This window comes from Mesocricetus auratus, unplaced genomic scaffold (assembly GCF_017639785.1).
Source record: "Mesocricetus auratus isolate SY011 unplaced genomic scaffold, BCM_Maur_2.0 Super-Scaffold_100691, whole genome shotgun sequence".
In the NCBI taxonomy this organism is placed as follows: domain Eukaryota; kingdom Metazoa; phylum Chordata; class Mammalia; order Rodentia; family Cricetidae; genus Mesocricetus; species Mesocricetus auratus.
In genome coordinates, this window is record NW_024429267.1 from 59,682,184 (window position 1) to 59,703,756 (window position 21,573).

General features: G+C 47.6%; 2 protein-coding genes across 2 annotated transcripts in view; one reads left to right on the forward strand and one right to left on the reverse strand.

The window, feature by feature from the left end:
* Zdhhc3 (zinc finger DHHC-type palmitoyltransferase 3) overlaps window positions 1–4,572 on the reverse strand; it is a 50,290-nt gene extending 45,718 nt beyond the window's left edge. The window contains exon 1 of the mRNA XM_013122216.3: window positions 4,428–4,572. The gene's annotated coding sequence lies outside the window, so the exon portion shown is untranslated. The remainder of the gene's footprint in view (window positions 1–4,427) is intronic.
* On the forward strand, window positions 5–21,273 carry Exosc7 (exosome component 7). Its single transcript, XM_005082290.4, has 8 exons — window positions 5–136; window positions 4,111–4,212; window positions 4,485–4,579; window positions 12,651–12,816; window positions 14,788–14,858; window positions 17,095–17,218; window positions 18,285–18,440; window positions 21,026–21,273. Exons 1-8 carry the CDS (start codon window positions 80–82, stop codon window positions 21,128–21,130), a joined length of 876 nt encoding a protein of 291 aa, XP_005082347.1. The 5' UTR covers window positions 5–79; the 3' UTR covers window positions 21,131–21,273.
* Window positions 21,274–21,573: the final 300 nt, after the last annotated feature.

A 21,573-nucleotide genomic window follows, 5' to 3' on the forward strand; every position in this document is an offset into this window, starting at 1 on the left:
CGGGCTGATGACGCGCGGGCGCGGCGGCGGGGGGGGCGCGGGCTGATGACGCGCCGGCGCTCCCGGCGAGCTGGGCAGCATGGCTTCGGTGGCGCTCAGCGAGGCCGAGAAGGTCTACATCGTTCATGGAGTGCAGGTAGGGAGCGGTGGCGGCCGCGGGTGCAGGCCGTGGCGCTCGGGGGAGAGGTGCGGGGCGGCTGCGCGACCGAGACCGACCGACACTCCGAGGCCTCGTGCGGCCCGAGGCGAGCGTGCGTGTGTCCGGCGTGCCTTGCTTTCCACGGCTCTCAGGATGGAGATCCCTAGCCCATCGGGGAGCGATGGGAGCCTCCTGAGGCTGCCGCTTAGGGAAGGAATGTCCTTACGGACTCCGCGCGCCGAGGGGCCTGAGCCTGAGCTCCTGTGACCGGAATCCGGGCCCGTGGATGGGCGTCCGCAGACGTTGCACCGAGAGGGATGGAGGCTATGCCATACACCATCAGCTGCCCCCATCCCTCCCACCCCCAAAAGCGGGGGCGAGAAGGGAATGCAGCTCAGTAGCAGAGGGCTTGCCTAGCATTCACAAGGGCTTGGTGGCTGGCTTCTGTAATCCCAGTTCTTGGGAAGTGGAGACAAGAGAATCAGGAGTTTACGAGCAGCCTGAGCTATAAAAACCCAGGCTCAGGAAAAACCACACTCACACATATGCATTGCTTACAGAGAAGAGTGGGGGGGTGATTTGGTTTTCTTTTGGCGGTGCTGAGGTTTGACCCTCATGGTCTTGTACATGCTAGGCAGGCCTTCTAACACAGCCCCATGCCCAGCCCTTCTTTTCTCCTTTTTTTGGGGGTGGGGTGGGGTGGGTAGGAGTAGGGGTCATTGTATCCCAGGCTGGTGTGGAACTCTTTATGTAACGCCTATCAATCCTTCTGCTTTGGCAGAAGGCATGCCCCATCGCCCCCTGGCTGGGAAGATTTTTTTTTTCCAAAGCAGACTGGTAGAAAGTGGTATAGTTGTTGATTTTTCCTGTTTCAGCTTAGATTCCTGGGTAGCTAGAATGAATTCCATGATGTGTAGTCAATCCTACTTTTGGACATTCAAGAGGAAGAGGTAAAGAGTGTTAGCCTGGCAGCCATCCGTCTGATACTCTGCAAGCCTTCTCCTTGCATTTGATGTTGTAATGTAGCCGTCAGATTAAGGCTACCTGTTACCATTTAAAACTCCATGATGCAAGTGAGGGCCATGGTCTTTTCTAAAATCATATGACGTACTGTTAATCTTCTGTGCTCCTTATAGAGTAGAAATGCCGGTATTTAGTCAGTAGGCTGCACAATAAGCCTGATTAATAAAATCCAAACCTACAGCTCATTAGTTTTTTAGTTCAAGGTAAGGAATAGTGGGGTGTGTGCCGAATGGTTTTGTGAGGTAATGTTAAAGCGGTCAGCCATGGGGGTGGGGAGAATGTTGCTTCGCTTTCTGTTTTTTTTTTTTTTTTTTTTCTGTCAGAAATGTGACTTTGTCGCCGGGTGGTAGTGGCGCATGCCTTTAATCCCAGCACTGGGGAGGCAGAGGCAGGCGGATCTCGTGAGTTTGAGGCCAGCCTGATCTACCAAGCAAATTCCAGGACAGCCTCCAAAACAATACAGAGAAACCCTGTCTCAAGAAAAAAACCGGGGGAAAAGAAAAAGAAATGTCACTTGTCCTAAACCATTCATTCCACATCACTGGTCTTCATGATGACTGCATTAAAAGATTTAAAGTCCTCAGATTGAGGAAATATTAAATGACCTGAAGAAAAAGTGGTTTCATTGTATCAATTGGAAAGCTTCCATTCACCTCCTCTGATAATCACCATAATGATCAGTGACTATCTATCTGCTTTTCTTTGCCAGGCTGTATCCTTTCTCAGTACCCACTTGTCTAACTTCCCTTCCATCTTGGTGAAATCTGCCCCCCCACCCCTGTACCTATAATTTTGCATGGCTTCTTCATCCCCTCTATCAAATCATGGCCTAACAACTCTTTGCATTTCTATGCCTACCTCTTTGTGGCACGCCTTGGACTACATGCCTACCTCTGGCCCTGTTGGAGGAGGGTAGTAATTCAGGTGGCCGCTCCAGAGCCGAAAGCCCAGTGGGCTTTCCTTGTTCAAGCTACTGAGTGTTATAACTGTAACCTCGTAACCAAACTAGGTCATGGCTATTGATTAGGCTTTCAAAGAGGCTTTCCTCTTGGGGCTCTGTCAAAGCTTCTTTGTTCTTGGCTGTGAGAGGAAGGCATAGCCCAGCTGATGTTTTCTGTATCTCTGCTTCTTTTCTATGGCCTTTTAGCTTAATTATTTTATCTGGTCTTCATTTGATAAGGTTGAGAAGTCAGCCTTCAGCTGCTCAGTCTGACCATTCAGAACTGAAACTAGTCCCCAGCACATTTCCTGTTCAGCCCTTTGCCCTTTCCATTTACAAATCCATGGCACAGAAAGCCTGTGTGCCGCCGCTGGGCTGTACCCCCCCCCAACCTTATCAAGCCACGTCTTTTCAGAGGGATACAAAGCTGCTCAGAGGGACTGGAAAGAGAGTCGCCCTCTGGTTTTACTTGCCATTTCTCGGGCCTGGTCCTGCAGAGCTGGGCCAGATAAGGGTTATTTTCTAGTATGAGGACACTTAAATCTCAGCTCTCCTCTAAGAAATGCCGAGGTACTGGACATGTCAAGGCAAGGTAAATGGAGGGGTCACCAGTCTGGAGTCCTGAGTATGTTGTATGTTACTCTGAGCTTATTTGCCTGGCAGAGTCATAGTGACAGTCCATCCATACACATGGAAAAGTAAATAAGTAATTAAGAGTAACTAGGGTTTAGTGAACCCAAACTGAAATATAAAGAGTCTCAAATGAGTTTGGTTTACAAATGAAAACTAACCCAGGGAGGGAAGGGCAAAAGAGAACTGAGAACATTGTATCTACATCTACATTGTACTCTACTGGAAGGTTTGTTTCTATGGGGAGAATAGTTAGCAGCCTTGAAACAGGGGCGTGTATACCGAGAGAATTTATGGAAATGGGGTTAGATAATGACAGCCAGGTTTCTCCCCGCCTCCACCTCTAGAGATTTGATGAGACTCAGAGAAAAAAGTTACAAATAAGAAAAATAAATTCTGGAATGAACTATGGACATGAGATGGGAAATGAGCTAGAGAGAGAGAGAGAGAGAGAGAGAGAGAGAGAGAGAGAGAGAGAGAGAGAGAGAGAGAGAGAGAGTATTCCAGTTCTGCTTGCTATGAAGGTTTAGAAACAGCGAACTTAGCACCCAGATCCTGGTTTTTGAGTTCTGTGTGCCACTAAGAGGAACCAGGGCTCAGAATATTTTGTGTTGTCACAAATATGGAAGGGTAGAAAGAGCACAGAACCAACCTAAAGGTTCCAGCATGCTTTGAGTGACAAACGTTAGAGTCCAACATGAAACGCATATCTACGTGTTGTGCAGTTGTGAGTAAACAACGGGAAACAAATAGATGGGCAGAAGGGACAGCATGTAGCCACCCTGGAAACCACCTTAGGCAGCGGGGTTAACGAACTGCTGCTATAATGGACCAGTTGTGAGTTTGTAGGTTCCCCTCAGCCAGTGTTGGAGAAGCATTCAGAGTGCCTAAGGGAACGGGCATGGCCGTGTTGCCACCAAATCACAGAAACAAGCTCACCTGCATTAGTTTGTTGACCCTATTTTAGAAGGTGAAGTTTTCAGGTTGTTCATAACAGGCCTTGTAAACTGAATTTGGGATGAACCGGGCTCCAGCTGAGACAGTTGTGTTTGTAGCTCTAGCAAAGCATAGCCTTGTGGATTTGGAGAGCAGGTATCATTTTTTTCTTTTCCGTTTTTGTGTATGTATTCTGTACATCCATATACAGCAGGCCTTCGTAGTGAGACACATCTGACATGAAACCATAGCTTTGTCAACAATAACTATAGGATAAGTCACTTGAGTCTCTTCCTTCTGTTAATCTGGTAGTGTTGTTAGTAATAATGAGGGCAGAATTTGTGTGACCCGCTGAGAAAAATGGCAGTTGACTGTGTTTCTCTAGGGGAGGAGGGGAGTCTGTGCATCTGGGGTCATACCCTGGAACCTGTCGTTCCACTAGGAAGACCTTCGGGTGGACGGCCGTGGCTGTGAGGACTACCGATGTGTCGAAGTGGAGACCGACGTCGTGTCCAACACCAGCGGGTCTGCCAGAGTCAAGCTGGTGAGTTCTGTGGTCACAGTCCAAACCCAGGTAGAGAGGTGGTCAGGCCTTAAGAGTCGGCCACAGAGGTCCTGCTGGCTTTGGGAGGGTCCACATTGGTCCTCGGGGAGACCCCAGTCCCTGAGCCATACCGAGAGAGTGCATCTCTCCAGATCCAGAGCACCCCCCCACCCCCATCTTAGAATACCGTATCCCAAGCAAGCTACAACACATACCTGTCTGGAAGAGGAGTGTGGTCGTTCCTGATCAAATACTCTTGTGTGTGTCTGCAGGGTCACACAGACATCTTGGTGGGAGTGAAAGCTGAAATGGGGACCCCGAAGCTGGAGAGACCAAATGAAGGCTACCTGGAGTTCTTTGTTGACTGGTCAGTACCGCGCAGGGGTGTCACTCGGTGGTAGAGTACCCGCACAGCATGTGGGAGGCAGCGGGTTTAATCTCTGTAATCTCTGCCTCCCACTGGGAGAAAGACTGAACGATGAAGATTCAGAGTGTGAACCATGTCTTGTTTGTTTAGCCTTTCACTAATCTGGGAGGTATGTTTACTCACTTGTAAAGAGCCAGGCAGTAGGTGGACCTGACCTTGTTTTAATCACCTGGCTCCCGCTCAGCTTTTCTTTCTCTGTCTGGAAAAGGCCATCAGCTGGGAGGCCCAGCATATGGTCGTTGTGAGGGCTAAGTGAAATTGTAAATGGTAAGATGCTTTGAGAAACACCAAGCAAGGGGAATGTGGATCGTTTGGTCCACATTACCCTCTCTCTTCCAGCCCTTGCTCTGCAGAGAACACATGTTTTGCTTGGCAAGTGGGGTCAAGGATCAGCCAAACAGCCTGGCAAGCTGGAAACATGGCCATAATGCAGGCAGCAAGTGCTCTGGGAAAAACCAGGGCTCTGAGGTGTGTGTGTCCAGCCCTGGCCAGACTGTGTGGCCTCAGTAGTGCCTGAATCTCTCCATGTAAAAGGGTGGAGGCTAAGGTATGGTGATGAGGAATAGTGAGAGCAGAGAAGCTTCTAGACAACCACTGACTCAAGAGATTCAGAAACCTTACTGCTTTTCCTCTTCTAGAATTGGGAGTTTCCAACCTTTTATTTTATGTGTGTAGGTGTTTTTCCCACATGCATGTATCTGAGCACCACACGCATGCCTGGTGCTACTGAAGACCAGATGAGAGAGCATTAGATGCCCTGGAGCTGAAGTTACAAACAGTTGTAGGTGCTGGGAATTGAACTTGTGTCCTCTTCAACAGCAGCAAGTGCTGTTAACCACTGAGCCAATTCAGGATTGAGCCCCTAGGATTGTGACTTTTATTATATGGCCTCATCTCAGCTTCAGTCCTCACCCTGCTTCTAGAGGCAAGCGTTGACAACAGCAGGCCTTCTTTGTCAGAACACAGTCCAGCAATGGAGTCCTGTGAGACTTCTGAGCGCTTGTGCGAAAACAAGAGTCTTCTGACCTCAGTTTCTCCAAAACACAGAATTGTTCTAGGAATGGACTTTCATGCCTCCCAGGTGTAGCAGAGAGGAGTGCGTTTACTTCAGACTATTCATTACAACTGGCGATTGTTATTTGTTTATGTGACTATGGAGAAACATGTTTTTGCCGCCTGCAGTGTGTCCTTGTGATTGTACACAGCTTGTGCTCATGAGATCTTTATTCCAGTGACTGTGGTAACCCTCAGGATACAAATTTTCTGATGCTTTGAATAAAGCTAGCTATTGCATTCTCCCAATTCTTACCACCTCCAGAGCAGGAGTCATTCTTAAGATGCCTCCCAGCTTCTGCTAGGTCTAGGTGTGTGTGTGTCCTGTAGCCCCAAGACCTCCTCCACAGGCTTGTTAGAGAGATCATAGGACTCAGCAGATGTGGCTTTGTAGGGGCAGCAACTTCCTTATGGCTTTTCTCCCACTCAGAATTTTAATGTGGTCACATAGGCACCTTGCGCAGCTCAGTCTCCTAGGGAGGCATAGAACCAATTAGCAAAGTCTAGGCACAGTGGCCACTGTGTCAGTCCTTCCCACACAGGTGGGCCCATGTTTGTATGGCAGTTAATTTTCCCGTCTTCCTTTCCAAACACAGAAGTTGGTTCTCACTGGACCCCTGTGAGAGGAAGACAAATGAAGTGTATAGAGAGGAGGTGCCTGCCCAGGGTCAAGTGGCCAGAATGCAGCTCAGGTCTGTGTGACTCAGGTCTGTGTGTCTTGCTCTCTCGGCTTCTATAGCAGAGGCCAGCTTAAGAGAGATGTCGAGATGGGTGGAATAATGTTCATGCCTCTTTCTGGCCAGTTTTCTTTCCAGCTCTTCTTCCACCACCACCACCCCCCCCAATTCTGCAGTTGTGTTATCGTGGAACCGGCTCATCCTGCAGGTTGGGTGTACCTGACCTCACCTGCAGATCCCATTATTTACAGACAGAGGAGCTGTGACCGCTTTCCTGTTCCTCTCTTGTTTTCTGCCTCTCTCTCATCCTGGCCAGGCCAAAGACATGCTGACCACATTATACGCGGCCCTGTACTCAGATGCAGGGAAGGAAGGATTTCACTGAGCTCTGATTTGTGACTTTTTCCAGGAGATACTAAATTATCTGTTCCTTCTCACCCCTGGGATTCACAGCAGCAGCCCAGAGGATGGCTTATTCATGTTCGTCCTAGTGAGTAAAGTAAGTTTAATAGGGCTTGCTTAGGGAATAGAAGATGATTATGGGTGGCTGCACTTTCCCCAAGTCACTAGCCCGGTCCAGAGAGATGCCTAGTGTTGAGGTGACCATGGGTTCACACCGCCTAGGTGCAGTGGCACAGTCATGTTTTTGTGTGTGCACCGTCCTGCCCTTATCAGAGTTTTTGGCTTGCTGCTAAGTGGAATTCCTCTGGCCAGAACTCAGAGAACTAGTGCCACTGTAAGCTGAGTGTCGAGGCAGGGTGACTCCTGTGTGAGGAGATTCTTTCAGCTGCTTCCTCTCAGGATCTAGTGTGAAGCAGCCTCACTGGCCTGGCCGAGAGTGCTGCCCGCTGGTCTCTTTCCCTCCTTTCTTCATCTCAGAGGACCTCTCTAGGAGCTCCCGTTTCCAGAGAGGTCTGAAGCCTGTCAGATGAATAGTCTCAGGGAAGTGAATCCTAGCTTCTTTACAAGGCTTAGCAAGCAGGGTTGATCCCGGAGGCAGAGTCACACCCGTGCTCTTGGGTGTGCCCTGCTTTCTTAGTCTTTCTGTCCTAATCCCCATGATTAAGCCTGTATTGAAATATCTTTAATAAAACTTGCAACTCTGCTTTATTATAAATAAAATAAAATAAAAAAGAGGGCTGGGGGTGTAGTTCAGTGGTGGAGTGCCTGCCTAGCATCCACAGTGAGGAGCTGAGGTACGTGGGTCAGTAAGTAGTGAACCTCTTGCCTAGTACATGGGAGGCACTAGGTTCCTTCCCTGGTCACTCAAAAAAAAAAAAAAAATCCCCAGGAGACAGAAGCAGAGAAGGGTCTGCACAAGTCAGTCCGTTCCTTGTACCTTATCAGTGCTTCTGGGACTCCCTAAAAGTCACAAAACCTCACTTGATGTAGAAGAGGACTGCCATCTGTTCTGGAACCTCACGTGAGACTTCAGAAGGCCAGTCCCTTTCTTGCTGCCTTGAAAACAGAAATGGCTCTTGGGTGCCTGTGGTTTGTAAGCCCAGCAGCATACAAGCCACACGCCGAGGAGGGAGCTCGCTGGAGAGCTCCTATCTGCAGGCTGTAAAGTTGCTCCCCAGTGGAGGAAAGCATTGTAAATGGTGTTGGCATGGAGTCCCCCTCCTGCCACTCTTGAGCCCAGCTTGATTTAAATCCTTATCAGCAACTTCCAGGTTTTTATTATTTAAGTTCTCAGTTGTACTGGTCACTCAAAGCTAATTGCTTTTCTGGTAACTCATTCTCTTAGGGTCTGTGTCCTGTGTGAATGATAGTATGGACCCGGGTAGACAGTGTTCCTCGCTGCCTCAAAGGATCCAGCTACCCTGACCCAACCCAACTCCAGCAATGCCAGACTGCACTTACACTAATAGGGAAGCAAAATAGACCTCAAACCTTCTCATGGGTCTTTGCCTTGTTTGTAGTAACGGAGAAAACTCCACTTTAAATGAGAACTTTTAAACTTGAGAAAGGTTGGTTCCTATCTACAGCCAGGAAGAAAGAATTCAGTAGGCTGCATGCCAGTCACTCGAGCTGCCACTAGGTGGCAGCCCATTGAGTCACTGTTAAGCTTCTGACTTTGTATCAGAGCTTTTGGACCTCGGAAAGACTTGGGTTTTACTTGGGGAATCCAGGAGAATGTTTGTCACGCCTGGGTTTCAATATGCCAAGTGTCTGTTAGTTCCCTTTGGGATCTTAACTGATTTTTAGTATGATCATGTGTGTTTTTTCCCTAGCACAGAGCCAGCCTTTGAAACCTGGAGGGTGGAACTGTTCTTTGCCTGTCCGGAGAACACCATTCTTGGCTGAAGGGCTGGGGATGGTGACAGAGCAGAGAGGTGGCTTAGAATGCCATTTCAGGTCGGTTGTACTCAGTCTCTCAGGCTGATGACATAAATGACAGAGACATCAGAGATTACAAAGCAAGGTTGAGAATGTGCACTGTTCTTGCCATTGCGTATGTGTGGAAGGTTCTGCAGTCTCAGAAATGAGTGCCCGCACACACAGGAGTCGGCCAGGTCAGCCACTCTCTACAGTAGCCTGTCCTGTGTCCAGGCTGCACAGAGGATTCAGGCTGTATTAGTTACAAGGGGAGCAACAGTAGGCTTGAAGTCTGGAATCCCACTACAAGTAGACATAGCTTTGATCTTACCCTACTCCAGTTAAGCAAGAGATATGCCAGGCAGCAGGAGCAGTGTAGAGGGGATAAATCAGGAGAGTGGAGAGGGACTGGAGTGTGCTCTCTGAGAGTCTGAGTTGGTTTGGTAACTATTAGCATTTGGTTTTATGGCCTCCTGTGATGATACATGTAAGCAGAGGCCTGGAAATACCGGCCTTTGCCTCTCTCTCACACACTCTCTCTCTCTCTCCCCCTTCTCCTCCCCCTCCCTCTCCCCCTCTCTGCCTCCCTCCCTCTCCCTCCGTCTCTCCTTCCCTCAATACAGGTTTTCATGAGACCTGCTTTCTTTGACCATATCTGTGGTCTAATAAGTCTCATGACTAGAACACACATTTGATATCAGAGACAAAATACAAGCCCTAGGCAAAGCTAATCTGAGATCATACTGCAAGCTGAGCTACTTGACAAGCTGAGCTACTTGACAAGCTGAGTTACGCCCTTAGCTCCCTAGGCAGACTCATGTGACCTCCTGCAAGTTGTGCAACCTATCTGACCCCTCTCGTTATCTGGATTGTGTCAGAGGTTAAGGGTGCAGCTCAGGGGTAAAGAGCTTTCCAGGCATTTGTGAAGCCCCAGTTTTATTTCCCAGTACCACAGTAAAATAAAGATAGGATCGTTGGTACTGCCTAGAATTTCTGCAAGAATAAAAATGGCTTGGTACATTTGAAGTACTAAGAGTTGTATATAACACATAGTAAACACTTGTAAAATTGAGACTGCCTGTAAGGTTCGGCTTCTTTTATGTGCTTTATTTTTCCAGAGTTGTTTTTTGTTTGTTTGTTTATTTGTTTTTAAGACAAGGTCTTGCCAAGCAATAGTGGTGCACACCTTTTATCCCACACTTGGGAGGCAGAGGCAGGCAGATCTCTGAGTTCAAGGCCAGCCTGGTCTACAGGGTGAGTTCCAATTCAGCCAGGGCTACACAGAGAAACCCTGTCTCAAGAAGGCAGAAAAAAAAAGAAAAAGGAAAGACAAGGTCTTACTGTGTAGCCCTGATTGGTCTGGAACTCACTATGTCCACCAGGCTGATTGTATATTCAGAGTCGCCTGCCTCTGCCTTCTTGAGTGCCAGTATTAAAAGTGTGTACCACCACACTCCGCTACCAAAGAAATCAAAAACCCTTTAGTCAGACCTGGGACATGCCAGCGTCTTCCTTGTTGAATGTGTTGCTCTCTGTTGTTTGACCCTTTGTCTGGGTGCATGCCATTACCTGGCTTAGTACCTGTGAGGTATTTGATTTTTATTCCTTGGAGATGGTCTCTGTGGCCCTTTCCTCTCTGCTCAGCTGTTGCAAAGGGTCCCTCCTGTTTTAGGAGCCCCAGTGATAGACAGAACCTTCATCCCTCTGCTCTGCCTGTTCCTTTGCCGGAATATAGGTACTCTGCCCCCCCCTTTGTTTTTATTTTATGTGTATGGCTGTTCCATGGAGGCCAAAGAGGTTGTCAGATCCCCTGAGACTGGAGTTACAGGCGGCCATAGCAGTCATGTGTGTGCTAGGAAAAGAACCGTCTGTTGGTTTTTTGTCATCGCTGTTGTTTGTTCATTTGTTTTCTGAGACGGGGTTTCTCTGTACAATCTTGGCTGTCCTGAAATTCTCACTTTGTAGACCAGGTTAGCCTCAAATTCAGAGATTTGATTACCTCTGCCTCCCAAATGCTAAGTTTAAAGGTGTGAGTCACCATGCCAAGATAAACCTAGGTCTTCTGGAAGAGCAGCCAGTGAGTCATGTCTCTAGCCCCTTTCTGTCTTTTCTATGCTTCCCAGCGCATGTGCTCTGTTTCCCATGCTGAACACTTACCTCCCGTGTCTCTGGGGCCTCCACTGGGTCACCCTACAACTAGGGACATTGCAGATAGTCCTGGCCTCTAATCTTCCCTTCTGCCTGATTGTCAGCTGTGCTGAAAGAATGTGTTTGAAAATAAAAGGCTGTTTTAAAAGGCTAAAATTTACTTTAAATTAGCTTAGTCCTGAAGAAACAATGGGGCCTGGCTTTGTGGACAGATGGGTATAGACAGTTGAACTGGGGAGCTGTGAACAGCTCCCAAGACTGTGGTTTAATGCTGTACCCTGAGACTGGGAAGCTGAAGGTGTGCCTGCTGCATTCAGTGCACATAGGAGGTGAGGACAAGCATCTCTGATTGGTTTGTGCACATAGAGACCTGTGTGGTGTCCTGAGGCTGCCTGGTGTTGAAGTCAGGAACAGGCTGTGTGCTGCTGACTGTGTTAAGGTGCAATCCTCAGTCTTGGCTGGCTGTGTAAGGGTGCAGTCCTCGGTCTTGGTCAACTGTGTAAGGGTGCAGTCCTCAGTCTTGGCTGTTTCTCCTCAGCAGAGCTGCTTTGCGCTGTAGCTGATGCTGGCAAGGCATTTTGGAAGTCACCAAGTGAAACCTGTCCATGTTTTTAAATGTGGGTTCTGCTTGCTGATAGTGTAAAGGATGAGCAGGTAATCAGAGTTATACAATAAATGCTGTTCTGTGATTCACTCTTAGACTGTATCACTAAGTAAGATTCCTTTCACCATTAAATAGATGGTGTGAGCCCAGCTGTGGGCCGCCATGCTGGCATTGCTTTCCCAGAGCCCCTCTCTCCTCTTGCTGCGTTGATAGCTACTTTCCTGGAGTGTGCAGCTTCTTGACCCTCCAGGAATAAGAGATATATATCCACATATATTCCCACCCCACCGCCCCCATCCAGCTTCCCCAGTTTCCAGCTTCCCTTGCTGGCATGCACTGATCCCTGTCAGCTTCTCGGGAGTCAGGATGCTTCTGTGTATGACTTTGAGCTGAAGCAGCTGGCCCCATACTTTTCCTACTGCCAGATGAGTAATGTTTACTGACCTCACAGACTTACTGGGCTGCTTTGTGTGGGTGCTAAACTCCCAAAAAGTCCTGTAATGCCTTTGAGTCACATCAGAGTGGCACACGTGAACTCTTGTTAACTCTTGGTTGAGGGAACTGGGCATAAGTCGCAAGAATCCAAAAGGAATTTCTTTTTTCTCTCCTGAAAAATAAATACCAAATGACATCAAATACAAACACTTAACAGGCCAGCAGTGTTCTCAACGTTTTCATTCATTTTCCTTCTCGGTGTCTGTCCTACTGTCATATGTATCTTCTAAGTCATTCCAGAAGGGTCTGACCCTGCGCCGAAAGCTAGGGCTGGTGTGGAGACTGAGAGACGTCTCTAAAGCGTACGTCACAGTCGTGAGGCTTCCTAGTTTTACAGGCCAACCAGAGACGAGTGCCATCTTACTCTGAAGATTAGAGTTCATTACACCAGCTGACGTTCACATCACCACCAATTGCTTCCTCCTCTGCTGAAGAAGGACTCTGTCTGAAGGCCTGTCACACCTACGGCTGTAGGGCGCAGTGCCAGGCTAGGTCATTATACGTAACTATTTGCCCCCGGGGTAGCTAATACCACCCTTTTCTCCTCTCAATGACTTCACCTTTTTTCCCTTGGGCCTTTCTCAGGCTAGGACAGCTCTCTGCCTTTTGGTCCTTGGTGACATTTCTTTGTGCTGGCTCTCCCAACATTCCACGGAGAACAAGTTCCTTGTGTTTGTAGAGACTCACACAGCTTTTCTGTCCCTGTCTTGTGTAGTTCAGCCAATGCCACCCCAGAATTTGAAGGGCGAGGAGGCGATGACCTTGGCACCGAGATCGCTAACACCCTGTACCGGATATTTAACAACAAGAGCAGCGTAGACTTGAGCTCCCTCTGCATCAGTCCCCGGGAGCACTGCTGGGTTCTCTATGTGGATGTGCTGGTGAGTCACCTTGCATCGAAGACCTGTTGGTTTCTTTCCTCTTCGTGGGGAAATGTTTTCAGTCTCCACAGTCAGATAATTTGAAAAGAGATGATCTCCTGTAATAATCTCTCATTTACAAGAAAATACAAAACATTAATAAGTGGTACATATAACACCATTCTGTAACAAAATTGTAGGCATAGCAGCATTGTACCTGAAAATGCCCTTAGGTAGTTATAAGAGAATTAAAAACAAGAGCCCTCTGGATGGTACCAGACAGATGTTAGAATTTGGCAAGTTGGTACTTTGTGTGGGATAATAAGCTCTCTGCATGCATTTTCAGGTAAGCCTTCCAAACCTTCGGTGAGTAGACACTAGAAACCTAAAGAAGAAAAGGAACTAGACCATTGTCTCTAATCAGTGGGAAAAAGAGATCTACAGAAGTAAAGAACTCACCGGGCAGTGGTGGTGCACACCTTTAATCCCAGCACTCGTGAGGCAGAGGTGGGCAGATCTCTGTGAGTTCCAAGGCAGCCAGGACTGTTTCAAAGAGAAACCCTGTTTGGAAATCCCCCCCCCCCCAAAAAAAAGGAAAGAAAAAAAAAACACAAGAACTCAGCCAGTGTGAGGCAGGGCCTGCACTTGACCTCTCTGGGAGGAGTGAGCCAGGCTCTAGGCCTCAGTTGGAGAGGAGGTTACATGATGTCGGTGCATGTAATAGGACTGGGTACCCTATTCCTTGTTTCTGATTAGGACATAATCTCCTGAAATCACTGCTGCTCAGTATTTTTAGATTCCATATGAATAAACATGAATGAGAATGGCAGGAAATAGTGATAACAAGGCTTGGGTGATTAGAGGCTGCTGTGCTGTGTTGTCAGGAAGAACAATGGGTTCACCTTCAGTGTGGCCTCTTAGAATTCACCCCGGGCTTAAGTGCAGGAGCTGACCCTTGGGAGTGTGTGCTGGGTGTTTAGCTCAAAAACCTGAGAAAAGGATCCAATTTTTAAATCCAGAATTATATTTTCAGTTGAGTCTTAGAATGTGGCCAGCAAGAGGCATTTCTGTACAGATGTTATTAAGGGTCTTTCTCAGGGGGGATGATGAATGCAAAAGTGCATAAAATGTCATGCCCATCAAAACCAGGAGAGATTCATGGCTTCTCAACACGTGACTTCTCCATCTCCTTGAGGAGTCTGGTTGTTGGCTTTTATCCAGAACCTTGGACAGAGGCTTCTTGGGAGGGTAGATTTGCCACCTCCATGTGAGGTATTCTCCGACCTCACCTGCCAAAGTTTACCTTGGTAGACTTGGGCTTTTATGATTCATGTCCAATGTGTAGTGGTACAGGTCTGAGCACTGGGTATGTGTCTTGTTAATCACATACTAGCAGTGTCCCTGACTCCATACATGCAATATTCTTTGTCAGTCATATGATAACAAGGGCTGAAGTGAGGCTTGCAGCACAGTTGGGAGCCATCTGGGGAAAAATTAAGTCAGCTTAGGTACAGACCCTGCTGCTTGTGAGAGCCTTGTCACTTCAGCAGGGCAGCAGAGACCTTGCATGTGAGCCTGTATAACTGCAGCTTTGAGACAGCAGCACTGTAGTTAGGGAGCATGTCCCTCTCCTCATGCTTCATCTGGCCAAGGAGGGCAGCCCACATTCTTATCTTTGTTTTACTAATTTATTTATTTATGGGTTTGTTTGGGTTTTGTTGTTGTTTTTTGTTTGTTTTGAGACAGAGGCTCACTATATAGTCCTGGCTGTCCTGGAACTCACTATGTAAACCGTGCTGGCCTCAAACTCACAGAGATTCACCTGCCTCTGCCTACTGGGTTCTGGGATTATAGATGTGAACCACCACACCTGGTTTCATGTCTTTATTTTTTAAATACACATTCAGCATGGCGTAGGCATCTGCTTCTTAGCTGGATTAATGCTTAGTGATAAGTAATGCTGACTTTTTCCTCTCTGTGCTTGTCTCTCAGCTGCTGGAATGTGGTGGGAATTTGTTTGATGCTATTTCCATTGCTGTGAAGGCTGCTCTCTTCAACACAAGGTGAGTCTCCCTAAAGACCAGTCCTGTGGGCCTGTGTGGAACTTACCATGGAACACTGACAAGGAAACTATACTAACATGGTTTTAGTGTTGAAAGGGATGATATCTAATGTTAAGCTCCAGGAAAGAGATTTTGTAAACTAAGTAAGATGTGTATATTTTTGTGTTTATTTTTTTCATTGTTTTCATTGGTAAACGTGTGCTGTGTAAACAGTATTAGGAAACCAGAGACACAAAGTACACACTAGCTTCAGGTTGTCTATCTACCCATTTCTACCCATAGCACCTAGCACACAGTAGGTACTCACATTCCTTGTTTGTGTGTATGAATGTTCTAGGAGGGGAGCATCTTGGTTTTGGTTAAAAACAATGGTTCCCCCACTGTGGCTTCCTTTCAGAGATAGGCTATGAACACACAGGGAGCTAAGATTTGTGTTGACATTTCTTTGACTGTATCTGTGAAGAGAGTCTAGCAGCTGAGTAACTGTGTGGGTGGATGTGTGTTCATTTCCTGAGGCATCCTTGTTAAAGAATTGTGATTGGCTGTTACAGCAGCCAAGTTGGTAAAGAGTTTGAGAACCTTGGTTCAGTTCCCAGAACTCACTTTAAAAAGCTAGGCGTGGAGGGTGGTAAGAGTCAGGGCACAGACCTCTAACCCTGTGCTGGGACTCCTGGCCAGTCTGTCTAGCTGAGTCAGCCAGCTTGAGGTTCCAATGAGAGACCCTGTCAGAAAAAATAAGGTAGAGATCAAGCAAGATACCTGAGATCCTCTGACCTCTGCACATGTATAAACATGCACACCATATGCACAAAAGAAAACTTTGAATAAGTGAGCACATATGTTTATTCTGGAACAACCATCATGTTTTTTTATGGTGAAAGTTGAACAACCTGAGTCTCATTACATCAGAGATTAAAATACATAGCGGCATCTCCAGAGGCTTGTGAATAAGGAAACCTGCTCACAAAACGCAGCTTTCGTGTCCTGTTAGATGGTTGTTCTGCTTTGACTCTGACTGTTGTGTTTGGTGTGTCTGGGAATATTTCTAATGGTCACTATCTTTAATTTTCAGTGCTCATGTTAAATCAGTGTGACACATAGAAATTTTAGACCTGTAAAGAGAAGCCTTCCCACCAGCCTGGTTCCAGAGCCGCATCAGTCCCAAATAAACACACAGGAGGCCATATTAATTATGAAGCTGTTGGCCTTGTTTGTTTCTTACTGGCTAGCTCTGACTTAAGTATTTATCACATAATTGTTAATCTAAGTATTTCTCTTACCGGAGAACTTTCCGGGCTTCTTATCCCTATGGCAGTTACATCTTGACTCTGTGTTTCTCCTACCCGGAGTCCTCCTCGACTCCTATTCCCACCTATCTTGCTTCCCTATTGGCCAACAGTGCTTTATTGACATATACACAGGACTTCCCCCATCATAGACCCTTTCTGTTACGTCAACTACAGAACAAATAAAAACAAAGTTAAACTTTTTTGCAAGATAAAGTATTCATGAGACTGGGGGCTGTAGTGCCCTCCACCCGACTGTGCCCTCTGCCACTGGACTCTGTTAGGTCTGAGAGGTGGTCCAGACACTCCACCATGATGAGAGTTTGCATGCTAGAGCACACCACCGCCACCGAGGTTGTCATCAGAAGTAGCTTAAGCCTCTGAGATGACTCTCCTTGGCTAGCTGGTTCCCACGAGTGCAGGAAGTTGGGGAAGCTGTTTTGCTGTGAAGGAGTCCTGGGAAAATGGATATCAGCTTGTGAAACCCAGCTACCCAGATCGCGAACAGCTATCAGTCTCATCCTCAAGCAGCAAGGAGCAGTGACCCCATGATGCCCTTAGATAGAGGATAGAAAGAGTTGATGCCACTCTTGTCTTCCCCAACACTCCACCTAACTATGTTGGGCCCAAAGAATTAAGAAATTACAAGTTTTCTTTCTCTCTCTGTCTCTTTCTCCCCTTCCTCTTATACCCCTACACCCCCACCCCTGTGTGTGGTACACACGTGTGCGTGTGCTCGTGTGTGTGCACACACATGTACAGACTTCTTTTTTGGCATATCAGTCCCATTTCAGACTGCTTACTGCCTAGTTCAGATAGGATATTACAGGTGACGAGGATATAAACGAAATTCCTGTTTGTAAAAAAAAGAATTCCGACTCCTGATCTCAAAAAAGGTTATGGTTCCTCCTTCCAGTAGATAGAAATTTCAATCATGTCTCTGTTTCCAGGATACCAAAGGTTCGTGTTCTGGAGGACGAAGAGGGGGCAAAGGACATCGAACTGTCTGACGATCCTTACGACTGCATCAGACTGAGTGTGGAGAATGTGCCCTGCATTGTCACCCTGTGCAAGGTGCGGGCTTGTCTCGTAGCGTTCTTGCCTTCCGTGGGGAGGTGGGTCTCCTGCAACCCTAGGCTGTTGAGATTACTTCATGGGTTGAGAGGTTGTAGTTGTGCAAACTGTACAGATGCAGCTTTAATCATTCGGTTACATTAGGCGCAGATGAGTCCCAGGAGAGGGCTGCTTCCTTAGCAGTCGGGATCTCGTGCTCCCTCTGCGGGCTCTGCACTCTGTTGCACTGTCCATTAACTCCTCCATCTCAGAGTCCAAGGGAGCTGGACACTGGTAGTTTCTCAAGCAGTATTCCTCTGTGGACCCTGATGTCCACACACAGGAGCTGGGGGCTTGGGGCCAGTCCTAGGTGTCACATGCAAGTACGGTTTTCACAGAGCCCAGAGGTTTCCTGACTCTGACATCCGGCATAGCCTCAGGCCTGTGTTGGCTGGGACTGTGACTAATTCCACAAGAGACTTCGTTATACAAAGACGAAGCTGAGCCAGGTACAGTGGCTCATGTCTATAATTCCAGAACTCAGTAGGTAGGTGGGGACAGGAGGATGACTACAAGCTTGAGACCAGCTAGTATGTGTCATGTACCTGGTCAGTTTGGCTGCACAACACAGACCTGTTTCAAAACAAAACAAAACCCTCAGTCACTTAATACCACTGGGAGTGTTTTGAGAACTGAGATTGCAAAGAAATGTTCACAGGGCATTGGGACTGAACAGAGCTCTGCAGGGTGGGCATTATTTTGCATGTCCCTTAGCTTGGCTTTCTAGGTTCACTGTTGGAGGGAACAAGATGTCATGTGGCCTCCCATACACATTTCTTGCCTCTGTACCCTGACTGTCTGTGCCCCCACACCCCTTGTTTCCATTTTGTCTTTTTATGATATTATTCACACAGTGGACCATGTTAGCAATGTTGGACATACCTTCCAGCATTTTCCAAATGAGCGGAATTTAAAATAAGATCTGGAAGGAGCCTTGCATGTACAGCCTCTGTGGGCTTTGTGTCAGGGAAATCTGGGATCTCTGGTCTACTGTTCACATGCGTGTTAAACGGCCCCGATCTTGCAGATTGGCTGCCGGCATGTGGTGGACGCCACACTTCAGGAGGAGGCCTGCTCCTTGGCCAGCTTGCTAGTGTCAGTGACCAGCAAGGGGGTCGTGACCTGCATGAGGAAGGTGGGGAAGGGAAGCCTGGACCCTGAGAGCATCTTTGAGATGATGGAGGTGAGTCCATGGTGCCGGGGCAAGCCTGGTTAGGGGAGCCTGCTGCTTCCCACCTCTTCATTATCCATGCGTCTTCCCCATTCACACCCAGGACCCCATTCACACCCAGGACCCCAGCTTGGGGCTGGGAGAGCAGTAGGTAGCCTGCCAGTGACTGTGTTTGTCTTCAGCAAGTCTCTCCTCCTCTAATCCCCAGTGTCTGCACTTTGGTCTGAGAATACTGACTTTGACCATGTAAAGAGTCATATAACTCTATCACAGGATGAGGAATTGAATTCTTCATCCAAAAGAAGTGTTGACGTGTTGACGAGAGCAGCACTAAGGAGTGGCCTATCACAGGTTCTTCACAACCTGGAAGTATCTGGGGGAAAGCTGGAAAGGGTCAGATGGGTGAGAAGATGGCTCAGTGATTAGAGTGATTGCTTCCCAAGATGAGGCCTGAGATCAAACCCCCAGTACCCACATAACGGCTCAGAGCGGTGCGTGCCTGCAATACTAATACTCGGAGGCAGAGACGAGTAGATCCTCATTGGCCGGCTATTGTAACCAGTAGGTGAACTTCACATTCAGTGAGAGACCATGTCTCAGAAATTAAGATGAAGAATGGTAAAGGGAGATACCTGATGTTGACCTGTGACCTCCACAAACATAGAAAAGGACATAATGGGCAGTATGCCTCGTCCCTTAGCCAGCAAGGCTGAGTCTCTGAGGAACAAAGGACATTCCAGAGAGCTGCATGCCAGGACTCCAGGCATCTAAGCTCAAGAGCACAGCACTTCTCATTCTTGTTATTAAAGCAAGCGAAACGTGGTGTGATGTTTACAGTTAGCCTAAGCACATACAAGTACAGCAAGGGAGTTCACCTGGTGGTATGTCTTAGGATCTTTGGTCATGTGAAAAGAGCCAAGAATATTCCTCCCGGGCCTTTCTTTGTCTTTCCCACAGAGATGGTGTAGACATGCCTGGGCATTTGCCTCGTGCCCTTGCTTTCAGCTGCATTCACTTACCATAGTGGATGCAATTGTCTATAGAAGGCCACCCGTGGGGAAAAGTCTGCACTCCGCTCCATCCACAGCAGCTCTCACACGCAGGCTTCCACACCCAGGTGTAGGCTGCGGAGACACATCTCCCAGGCTGTGCATTCCAGCTCAAGGCTACAGGCATCTCCTCCAGGGTGGGAAGGATGGCTGCCTAAGCTGCTCCCAGGACGCGAAGGGCAGGGTGGGGAGCTGGGGTTTCATCACCTAATACGTTGTCAGTGCCCTTCAGCTCTTGTTCTCTGCTCTTTGAGCAGCCTGGGCTTGGGTTTCTCTCCGTGCTGTTAGAATGCAGCAGGAGACCCACAGAAGACCCCTTTAGATAAGAGGAGCTCACACCTTCCCTTAGAGACGGAGGGCTCATCCCAGAGAACTTAGTGGGAAATCCAGGTGTGCTAAACAATAGCAAAGCTTTATCATGTGCTACATGCGAGGAACTGTTCTTAGCATTCTTCCCAATCCGTTATCCTCCACAGTTCACACTTTTTGAGATGAAGAACCGGAGGCATATAAAGGATGAGCAGGTCTCTCTGGAGTGCTTAGCTATGCTTACAGGGCTGTCAGCAGCTTAGGACCACCGCTTTGGTGGCTGGGAAATCAAAGCCTAGGTTTCCCTGACTTTGGGAGTGAGGTCTGCAAACTTGTCTCAAAGGAGCCATGGGGCTGTGGCTGTTCCTTTCAAACAAGGGCACAGTGGTTGGTTCAGTGAGAACCTCTCAGCACCTCTGCAGACTGTGGTTCTTGCTGTCACCTCTCACCTCATCTGCATGAATAATCAGACCACTTATTTCATAGAGTTGGACGTCTTTCTAGTGTAGGGTGTGTGTGTGGGCGTTGGGCAGGCTGGCAAGCAGGTGGGGGCTTCTGATCAGTCTGTGCCTTTCCAGCAGGTGACCTCTGTTGTAGTTGCTGGGTTTTGGGTTTTTATTTTTTCTTTCTTTACTCTCTGGTCTTTGGGGACCAACCACCCAGCTCCCAAATAAATATATGGCGTCTTATTATTTATAAAATGCCCGGCCTTAGTGTGGCTTATTTCTAGCCAGCTTTTCTTAAAATTTCCCATCTACCTTTTGCCTCTGGACTTTTATCTTTCTCTATTCTGTATACCTTTTTTTTAACCTCTTGTTCCATGGCTTGCTGTGTAGCTGGGTGCCTGGCCCCTGATGTTTTTCTACTCCTTGATCTTCTCCCTCTCCCTCTCCCTCTCCCTCTTCCTCTCTCCCTCCCTCCCTCCCTCCCTCCCTCCCTCCCTCCCTCTCTCTCTCTCTCTCTCTCTCTCTCTCTCTCTCTCTCTCATTTATTCTCTCTGCCTGCCAGCCCCGCCCATTTCTCTCTCCTGCCTAACTATTGGCCATTCAGCTCTCTCTTAGACCAGTCAGGTGTTTTAGACAGGCAAAGCAGCACACCTTTACAGAGTTAAACAAATGGAACATAAAAGAATGCAGCACATCTTGGCATCATTAAACAAATGTTCCACAGCATGGATAAATGTAACACATCCTCAACTAATATTCCACAACACTCTTCCCTGTCCCTGTCATCCTGCAGAGCAGCAAGCGAGTGGGCAAGGTGCTGCACATGTCCTTACAGAGCATTCTGCACAAGGAAGAAAGCCTGGGGCCCAAGAGGCCGAAGGTCGGGTTCCTGGGATGATTTGTCATCAGTCCTGCGGTGGACACTGGTTATTTCACTTTTTCATTGAGACTGGTTTGTATATATTTTTCTTAATTGTTAAAATTTTAAGTCAGCCTTTGTACATGTAAAAAATAAAGTCTATTTTGTGGTCTGGTTTGGTATTACGAGCATCTTCAGCTTTATACCATGATTCCATCCCATTTAGCAATCTGCTGCGGAGAATGGAGTTGAAAGGGGTTGCTCTCCTCCAGGGAGCTACCTGCTTTCCAATGTACAAGAGGATGATGCAAACCCTGAAATAAAGACTCTGTAGAAGCTAGGCGTGGTGGCATATACTAGTAACACTGGCACTGAGGAGGGTTTCAAGCTTAAGGCTACTTAATGAGATCCAGTCTCCAAAACAGATTCCTTGGAGAAATTGATTTAAGGAGATGACTTGTGAGTATTTTGTGAATAATTCT